Source organism: Dufourea novaeangliae, unplaced genomic scaffold (assembly GCF_001272555.1).
Source record: "Dufourea novaeangliae isolate 0120121106 unplaced genomic scaffold, ASM127255v1 scaffold99, whole genome shotgun sequence".
Classification (NCBI taxonomy): domain Eukaryota; kingdom Metazoa; phylum Arthropoda; class Insecta; order Hymenoptera; family Halictidae; genus Dufourea; species Dufourea novaeangliae.
In genome coordinates, this window is record NW_015373982.1 from 1,415,014 (window position 1) to 1,425,909 (window position 10,896).

Consider the following 10,896-nt stretch of genomic DNA (forward strand, 5'->3'; position numbering starts at 1 on the left):
CGACCACCCTCCGCAACGATTCACGACAAAGTGAGGAAGCAAGCACAGACCTGCACGGGATGGTACGACCTTGGTACACGGCGTACACGGCTAAGTCAATAAACTGGGTGACGCAACTCACTAGCGCGTTGGATCGACGGAGAGCACCGATACTCGGCACGCTCTACCGTACTCTCTCGCTCGCACACCTCCCTCCCATAGACCACCGAAATTCCTCGGCACCCGTCAACACCGACGGAGAGCACCGATACCGCGGCTCGCTCTACCGCTCTCGCTCGCTCCCGTTCGACCGCTCCGGCTATATCCGGCACCGTTCGGCACGCGTCGGCACCGACGGAGAGCACCGATACCACAGCTCGCTCTACCGCTCTCGTTCGCACGCCGTGATGTCACAGATTCATGATCCCTTTCTTATTGTGTCTGTAGTCACTGCATTTTGACATCGATCAACCTCCAATCAACTGCAATCAATTTCGATGCAATTGATGGGACTTGATCGCTAATTGTAAGGAAGAATACCAACGAATTTTCTTCCTTTTCTAGTCGAGAAGTTTATATCTTTAAAAATATTTAGTCTTGTAATAATGGCAGCATTCGAGGGTATGTATTTTCTTTCGAATATCTAATTCATGTAATAATTATGCGACCAAACCTAAAACTGTGAATGCTTACAAATAATTTCCTTGCAATATACTATGTTTTTTCAAGTTATCAGTATCTTCTACATTGACATTTCATTTCAGAAATGGGTGTTTTGCCGGAAATTGCTCAGGCAGTCGATGAAATGGAGTGGTCGTAAGTACAGTTAGATTAAGTATAATAATATCAATAAAAATATTAGTGATTTCAAGAATACAATACCTCAAAAGAGAGTCTGAAAGATAGATTTTTTGAATATTTGAAATTCTAGACTACCAACAGATGTACAAGCTGAGGCAATACCATTAATTCTGGGTGGTGGAGATGTATTGATGGCTGCGGAAACTGGCAGTGGAAAGACTGGTGCTTTTTGTTTACCAGTATTGCAGATAGTATCGGAAACTTTGCAAGATCTAGAATCTGGAAAATCAACTACTTCTGGGTCACAACAGCTTTGTATGTTTTTTCTCTGATTAGTGATGTTTTTCAAAACATAATCGTTTAAACTCTTTGTAGCTACACATTGGTCTCTAAGTTTATTCGATAGAGGTAGTGCATTGGCTGTAACTCCAGATGGTTTAAGGTGTCAAAGTCGTGAACTGAAAGAATGGCATGGTTGTCGAGCTACCAAAGGAGTTCAAGGCAAGAAAAAGTTTTTCTATGAGGCTACAGTAACTGATGAAGGTTTGTGTCGTGTTGGCTGGTCTATGTCTCAAGTAAGTGTTTTAGTTGCCTATATTGATAACACCAAGTTAGTTCAGTTATTGGGTCAGATTGTTTCCATTGATCTTTGTGTATTTGAAATAGGCATCCTTGGATTTAGGAACAGACAAATGTGGTTTTGGTTTTGGTGGAACTGGTAAAAAGTCAAATGCAAAACAGTTTGACAGTTACGGAGAAGCTTTTGGCATGTATGATGTAATTGGATGTTATTTGGACTTGATAAAGGGTGAAATCAATTTCAGTAAGAACGGTGTAAATTTGGGTACAGCATTTACTCTGAATGCACAACAGAAATCACAAACCTTTTATCCAGCTATTGTGTTGAAAAATGCAGAAATGTCTTTCAATTTTGGAGCTCAACCCTTTAAGCATCCACCCCCCTATGATTATGTAGCTGTTACTTCAGCTCTTAAAGAATTTGTAAAGGAAAATCCAATGAATAGCAGTGCTGCTCAAAGTAAAGAAAGTGGTAAACCAAAATGTAATGCTCCTCAAGCAATAATTATAGAACCCTCTAGAGAACTTGCCGAACAAACCTTCAATCAAATCCAAAAAGTGAGTTGCTATTAATTAAGATTAATAGTAATATAATCAAGATCTTTAACTTGTATAACATTTTAATTATAGTTTAAAAAGTATATGAAAGATCCTACAGTCAGGGAATTATTAGTGATTGGTGGAATCAGTGTAAAAGAACAAATATCGGTATTAAATTCTGGCGTGGACATAGTGGTTGGGACACCCGGACGTATGGAAGATTTGATACAAGGCGGTTACTTGTTGCTAACTCATTGCAGGTGTATAGTTAATTGCTTTACGCGAACACTATTAAATAAACATTATTATATTACAGCTTACTTTCAGATTCTTTATTTTGGATGAAGCTGACGGTTTGTTAAAGCAAGGTTACACAGAATTAATTGATCGTTTGCATAAGCAAATACCTAAAATTACGTCAGATGGAAAACGATTGCAGATGATCGTCTGTTCTGCAACGTTGCATGCATTTGAAGTCAAAAAGATGGCTGTATGTATCTCTAATGACAGTCTGTATTTCCCCGAAATGTTTTATAAAAAGATAGTGGAAAACTTATACTTTGTGTAGGAACGATTGATATGTCACGATAGATCCTCAGAAAGACAAGTCTTGGGAAAACTCAAGAACACATATACAAACTGATGGTGTACACAGCAGAGACAATATAAGACCTGGAAGCAACAGTGCTGGTACATTTGAAGCTAAATCAAATTTTCATTCGGCGTACATCATTGAACCTAGAACTGAATCCATTTTGCAGAGACACTTTCGGAGGCCGTTAAGATATTAAAAGGCGAATACTGTGTTCGAGCAATAAAAGAACATAAGATGGACAGAGCTATCATTTTCTGTAGAACAAAGTTAGATTGCGATAATCTGGAGCGATATTTAAAACAGACTGGTGGAAATCAGTTTTCATGTGTATGTTTGCATGGCGATCGAAAACCCGCAGAACGTAAAGCGAATCTGGAATCGTTTAAGAAACAAGAAGTGAAATTCTTAATATGTACCGACGTTGCAGCTAGAGGCTTAGATATTACAGGACTGCCTTTCAGTGTGTACACAGAATTCTATTTCGATTATTCATGTGTAACTTTATAGCACAAATGATCGTATAATTTCGTTTTTAGTGATCAATATGATCCTACCCGACGAAAAATCAAACTACGTGCATCGTATAGGTAGAGTTGGTAGGGCGGAAAGAATGGGCTTGGCTATTTCACTGGTCAGTAAAGTGCCTGAAAAGGTTTGGTATCACGGTGAATGGTGTCCTAGTCGTGGAAGGAATTGTCAGAATACTAATCTCTCTGGTCAGGGTGGCTGTTGCATGTGGTACAAAGAACTCAACGTAAGTTAAAACAGAGTGTACATTTTTTTTATGTTTCTACACGTACAATGTTCCTCCGTTTTCATCTATATTTTCGATTCCTTTTGTTCTCAGTATTTAGCTGAGATTGAGGATCATCTAAATATTACGATCCAGCAAGTTGATGAGAGTATGAAAGTTCCTCTGAATGATTTCGACGGCAAAGTGATTTACGGAGAAAGAAAAACAAATACGGGTATACATTTTTTGCATTTCAAAATGTACAGTGATCGGTATCTTATTGTTTATAAATTTTGTAGGTTCGGATTACCAAAATCATGTTCAGCAGATGGCACCATACGTGTCTCAGTTATCGTCACTGGAGTCCAAAACACAACTTCTGTACTTGAAACGACACATGGCAACTGCAGCGAACTGAAATCTTTTCAATTTAATATTATTATCCGTATGATGCGAGACATTCGATCTGTTAATCGATATCTTTCGATACGATATTATATACATGGATGATATCTTGATATTCATAAATAACGTGTACTTTCGAATATAATATATAAGTTTGTTACAAATAATATAAAATCTTTTTCATCGCGTAACTTGGTACCCAGATTTTCAACATTCTTATATAGAAACAAAAATATATGTATGATTTTTGTAAATAGCATTTGCATATGTGTATATAAGACATACGGCAAGTGTTTATTGTATCATTATAATCTTCATAATTGTACCATCGCTATTTCAGTTACACAAATGTATAATACAGTGGCCTTGCAGTGTTTGGTTTTGTAATTTTCACAATATCGTCTGCTTCTTTTCTTCTTTTTTTTTTGTATATGTGCATGTGCGCAGTCGCGCGCGCATTATGATTTGAATTTTGTATATAGTGTATAATTTATATTATATGTATATCATATACTCTTAGAATTTACTAAATGACTTTTGTTTAATTACACATAATTTATACACATTTCTCGAAATCAATGGTAAACGGCTAAAGTTATGCAGTGTACAAATCATACAGTTTCCTTTTCTCCGCACTCAGATATATCAGTTTATGTGCATGCGTTTCTGCCTTCTTCCTCTTTCCGAACAGTGTACAGTTCCACGTATCGAAAGTTCGTACAAGTCGAATCATTTCTCTCTTTTTCAATTATATGCTAACTTAATCGATTTAACCAGCATTAGATTCATGAAAACATTTCATAGTTTTTTGTTCTTCATCATATTCAGACAGTCATCACAGAATGAGAATGAAATATTTTTTTCTTATAACTTGTAATCTAAAAACACATTTACAGACGCACGATGATCAGTTACTCTTTCTCTCATTCTTTTATTCTCTCTTTGGCGCACACTCGGTTGACATACGCGTAGTCGTTCGACTGCGTTAACTCAACGAATCATAATATTAAATATACATATACATAAATAAATATATATATATATATATATATATATATATATATATATATATATATATATATTTAATTATGTATTTATACGTATATCAATTTATCATATACACTACACGTCCACCCCACGATTCTCGCATAAATAGCATCGGGAACTGAACGATCTCGGCCCCGATCAATACTCGCGTTCGTTTATTATTCGTACGGTAAACCGTATCTTCCCGTTTGATTGCATCGTACGCAACGGGATAACATGTAGTTTTCTTATTGTGCACTTTGAACATTTATTAGCCTAAGTTTCATTCGAAACAAAGAAAATAATTAAAAAAGAAAAATACGAAAGAGAAACGGCGAACATCGCGGAATCGTGAAGTGGACAACATTAATTTCATTTTCCTAAACGAATTTCTCGAGTTGCGTTATTATTATTATTATTATTCATTTACATCACGTATAATTGTTTCCTCCTTTGTTTCTTCGAACGCGTTAAACGATTAGCGGAATTTTCGTCGAGTATGTGCGTCACCTCTTCATCGACGGTTCCACCTTACTTTCGCGTCTGCATATTGATAAGAATTCATCCCCCTTAAGTCTTGGGCTAAACATATCTCCTAAGTGACACGCAACAACGAATTTCTTAAGAATTAGTAGGGGCGGGGGGATGGGGGGTGAGTTAAACCACGGGTACCGCGAAACAGGGGCAGGATGGAGGACGTAAATTACACTTGTCCCTTTGTTTCTCTTCTCTCGTCCGCTATTACGCGAAAATACATCTATACACGAACAATTTTAATTAAAGTGATCCTACGTTCTTTTCATCGTCTATTTCTTCTTTCACGCAATTCTCAATATACCGTTCGGACATCTTTCACTTCGATAGAGAATGTTCGCTGGTCTCAAAATCACGTGTATCCCGAAGCAATTTCAATAATTTATTCTTATTTTCCCTTGAAATAACGCAAAGGAGGTTTAACTCTTAGACGTGTTGTCCCGAATAGACGGGAATATATTCCAGAATATCTCAATACAACTAGGCACTAAGTTTGGGCGTAAAACCCGTAATGTGAGATTTTTATGGTACTTGAACTTCGTTCAGGGCCGTCTGATGTCAATTCGGAACTGTTTTTTTTTTTTTTTTGGTAGATTTAACAAAATTTTGTATAGCATACAATTTGGAAAACCGGTTTTATTACACATCGGTTACTTTTTTAGATCGAAAGAAACTAATTTGCGTTTCTAAAATTGCTATTATATTCGTCATAAATGAATGTTTAACTTGCAGGATTCATGGAAAAAGTTTATGTTTCTTGATCTTTGAGAAGTATAGGTTACCCTTGATTAATACGGAAATGACATATTATTGAGCAGGAAATGACGGCCTGAGATTTAAGTAAATATATGTATATACTTCTGTAAGTGCCTAGTTGTAAAATCAGTTGGGGGTCCCGTTCCATGAAAGCGGTATTATCGAGTTATATATTGTTTGTGTCCCAAATGTCTGCCAACATACATTCGAACAATAAGGTTTCGTGCAATACTGATGACTTTTATTGCGAGTTATTCAAAATTGTTTCTATTATTGTATATATACTTAAATGCAGTCCTTGTACAATTTCTGGATACATCTTTTAATGCTCCTTCGAGATGGCAGAGAGAGAGAGAGAGAGAGAGAGAGAGAGAAAGAGCCAATCACTGTTTGGTCTGGAAAGATGTTATTACAGCTTGGTTACTCGCAGTATTCGCCTAATTTGACTCTCCGTGAATGAAAGACTATTCGATAAAACATTTGGAACGTTTCGGCCGACTCTCTGTCCGCCATCTTGAAAACGGAGTGTCGGAGCTGTTTCCAGAGTTTGCTTACCTGTATGCGAGTACTGTATCTCGTCGGAAGGAAACTATTTTGAATAACCGATAATACGAAGTCTCGATACGTTACGAAAAAATGTTCTCTGTTTTGATTTCGGTTCGTAAACACTCGCGACGGATTATGAATTCGCAGAAATAAAGAACGAATGACGCGTGTCTTCGGTTTCGAATGTAATTGAAAAATCGTACACTCGGAAATGCATTGACGTTTATCGAAGCGATAACTGTAATCCCTGATGCGACTGCACTTATCGACCCCCCTCGAACGTCCGTGCGTACGTCATTGATTTGATAATTCCGCCGACTTCGATGGCGATTCAATCACGTATGATTATTTTGTTTGTAAGAAACGATAAGGTTTTCGATCGAAGATTTCGTTGCCGACCACCAGTAGTTGTCAACTTGACTGGTTGCCGTCGCGTGTCGTGACCACGATCCGAGCTTTCGCGAAAACATGCATGAAACGAAAGTCTTTTTCCTTTTACTCGTCGAACGGAGAAGGCAGAGATTTCCTCGTCTTCGGCAATAACGACTGCGTATTACAAAAAGGTGAACACTTTTCTGTTTCTATTGTTTGAAAGACAACCACAGTTCAAATACAATGTCACAATATGTTCACGTTGGCTCACATCTGCACTGATCGTGGTCGTTTAAATAAATACAGCGGAGTCTCGATATATGGCCGCGCGAGCCAATTCCACTTCACACACACTTTCAAGCACAACTAACACCACTCTCCCACCACGTTCCGTACTCCGTCACTGACCAGCACGATCCAGCTTGTGCGCAGGCGTTGGGGCCAGGGCTACGAAGGCGGAATTTAGCATGGAGGGGGCTCTCGATATACTGGCCGTTACCGAGAATTTTCCTCTCCTACGACCATATATCAAGAGTCCACTGTATATATGTATATATACATATAGATGTTATTTAAATGAATCTAATTTCTCTCGATTCGAACGTATCTTATAACAATGATTCCCAGCAGTATTCGCTAATCACAATTACGAATGATAATATTAATAATTAACGACAATAATGACGATGAGAATGAACGATCTGGGCAACGATGACCACGATGACAATAATAATATAACTACATTATCCGCATCAATAAAATCTGACTGTGTAAAGAGAATTTCTTATTTTTTTTTTTCATCGAATAACAGTGTAACGATAAGACGATCACAATAAATGACTCTGTATTCTTAACATAAACGCGAGAACATAGTGACGCGAAACGCGTATTTTCTTTATCTACTTCGCAAACGTTCCATGGCCTCGCCGGATAAGCCGCGTAACGAATCGGTATTTATAAAATTTCCCAAATTCAGATCGAATTTCCATCCGTGCAATTTGAACGCGGCAGAATTTCCCGCGTTAACGATCGCGTTACCAGCGACAAGGTTGCATCAGTCCACGAATTGTTCATGTGTCGGCCGATTCGTTACGCCATTTCCAACCACGTCCAGCCGTCTTCTTTGACTTTCGCTTATCGTTTTTGTTTCTTTTTTTTTTTTAAATTGTAAGGCAATGCTTCCAGCAACGTGGTCCACAAAGAGTATCGTGACACGCAACAGCTTTGTAGACGACGTGCTGCACCGTGCTCTTCAGCGACGATCTTTCCGATTCGCACGACGGGACCGTATAATCGCGACGAACAAAACAGAAAAAAGGAACACGATCTTCTGATCCCTACGTGTCACCCGAGACGTTCGAATCTGTCGCAACTCTCGAGGATGAACGAAGACATTTTTCCCGTCTTTTTCGAATTGCAACGTGGCTGGCCGAGTACGGTCGATACGGCTTTCTTAAGCTTTCTCTAAATGCAAAGTTCCGCCAACAAAAAGAGAAACATACAATATGTTCTCGAACAAACAACCTTAATTCTTGCGAATTACAGTGATGCCTCGATGAATGCGACACGAGCAACGGCGGTATTCCCACCACTGGGGGGTTCCCCTCTGGAATTAATCAAAACAGAGTGAACAGAAGCTAAGCAGAAGCTCAAAACCTTTCCGTCTTTCCATGAATGTTCCGAATCAAACCCGAGTATGTCACATTCATCGAGACATTACTGTATATACAACCGAGCAGACAGTGAATCGCACACAATGAAAACTCCTGAACGAATACGACCGGCGATCTGGTGATTTCAACGACTGGTAAGAACAGTATGCCGCCGGACCCTTCAAGTGTTAAGAACATTTAACACAGGCGAAGAATGGTTCTTATCGTACCATCAATAACGTACTTGATTTACGAGACACACACACACACACACACACACACATACATACACACGTGATTTTGAAATTAGTCTCTTCGTCGAAGTACCGATACGTCGTCGATTCCTTTGTGTGTCCCGTTACGAACCTGCCGTTCATCGTATTTACAGATAAAAATAATAATCATAATAATAATTACAATCACCGCTTAGTTTTTTTTTACATGTACATATTCTCATGGCTGATACACTGTACGTACAATAAAAGAAAGAAAAAAAACTTGTGCGATCGGCGTATGTATACAATATGTATATATCTATCTTTATATATATCAGCAATTCCGGTATCCGTTTCGTTTTATTTCTTCATTTCGCCTGTATTTGCGCGCACGATACTCGACTAGTTAGTTACATACACGTTCACGAATATTTTCATTTCACATTCTACGAGTGAACAGCTAAGAGCGTCTGTGTCCTCTTTGCGTTCCCTGTATAATACACGTGACGGTGAGTTTATTGCATCGCGATCGGTCGGTTGAAAAACGGACCATCGATTTTCATGTGACTTCGACACTGTCAAGCGCAACGATTTCTTTACTTACTACGGGATCGATCGAACCGTAGCGTTTCTTTCATGATTGATTCTTCTCGGTTGCCCGACGCGGCTGAATGATTCAGTCGAAATCGGATCGTGTTTAAAAAGAAAAAAAAAAAAGAAAAAAACGTCTGGTAAGAGAGAAATGAAAGAAAAGATATGAGGACACTCGAGACAAATACTAATTACAACGATATACACGTCCATACGCGCTGCGATATATACGAAAAAAAAACTCATCTTTCGCATTTATATACATATACATATGTCTCTTAGAGATACATATATGTACATACATATATATCTCTTTGTGCTGGGTGAACAATTACAAGTTTCACGGAAGTTTCATCGACGACAGTTAAATACTCACTCGAGGAGAGACCAAGCTCTCTTCATTTTCTTTCTCTCTATCCTTGGTTCTCGCTCTCTCTCTCTCGCTTTCTCTCCTCCATTCTCACACACGTATCTGTCATTATTACAGTCTTACAAGTAAAAATAACACTTCTTAATTGATATTACACGAGAGTACATTTTACGAGGGTTTTGGCGGGCTCGTGTCGGAGGCGTGTGACTAAACACACGGCACGAGGTGACACCATCGATTACGCAATGACCCCGGAATTCCTCTGTCCGCGGCCATCGTTCGAAATTGGCCGATCCGGAGCCCGCTATGCACGATCATCGGACGAGGAGCACCACGAAAGAAAACGAAACCGCGATTACCCATTTCGCCGTTGGATGAACCGTCTATCCGCGAAAATCAGACGAACAATAAGTTCTACACAGGTCACGAAACGTTAAAAAGTTTCTCGCATGAATAAAAAAATTTTCAAAAAAAAAAAAAAAACAAGAACCCGTTGCAGGTTATTCGTCAGGAACGTTAATTACAAAATCGAATAGTATATACTGTACAAATAATTGTTTCTATTCGTCACCTATTTTATATACTCGCAATAAAATTGTGCTCTTTTCTGGTCTAAAGTGGAACACAAGTAAACGTAACAGTTAGAGTTAGAATCGTGTAAATTATTCGCACTCCCTTTGCCTTCCCGCTCGTGCACATAGACGAATAGATAAGCGTTTGTAAAGTGACACGAAGGAACGAACGATCGTATTTTATCAGAGTGTATAGAACGATAATAAGAATAGCAAGACCGGATCGCCCGAATATTGTGGTACGGTCGACGTTATGGGAAACGTTCGCCACCCTGGCTCGATTTCGCACCCTTACGTTTTAACCTGGTGTAATTTTACGCGAAAGTTCTTGTTCTATCTATTAGAAAAAGAGTTGTTGATCCGCGATCGTCGATCCAGCGACGCACGAGAGTGCATTGTACGTGGATGAGAACGGGCTGCAAGGAAGAAGAAGAGCAATTGCGTCGTTAACGAATTCTTTTCTTGGTTTTCCTTTGTCCTCGTTATCGCGTACGTTAATTTCTATACGGTATAGTTGTGCCGTGCACACGTACACAGACACACACACATATGTAATTGCAAGTTTCCTTTTTTTTTCGAAGCAGTCTCACATACGCGTGCAAGCAGTTTGTTCTTCCCATTGGACACTGT

The 10,896-nt window shown here is 38.8% G+C and overlaps 1 protein-coding gene across 1 annotated transcript; it reads left to right on the forward strand.

Annotated features, from left to right (window-relative positions):
• The first annotated feature begins 403 nt into the window (after window positions 1-403).
• LOC107187205 (ATP-dependent RNA helicase Ddx1-like) lies at window positions 404-3,678 on the forward strand. Its single transcript, XM_015575235.1, is given in 12 exon segments — window positions 404-600; window positions 744-795; window positions 911-1,095; window positions 1,156-1,355; window positions 1,447-1,917; window positions 1,990-2,159; window positions 2,227-2,482; window positions 2,484-2,589; window positions 2,661-2,954; window positions 3,031-3,248; window positions 3,342-3,462; window positions 3,527-3,678. Coding segments are annotated over 12 exon segments (2,208 nt in total). The 5' UTR covers window positions 404-584; the 3' UTR covers window positions 3,646-3,678.
• Window positions 3,679-10,896: the final 7,218 nt, after the last annotated feature.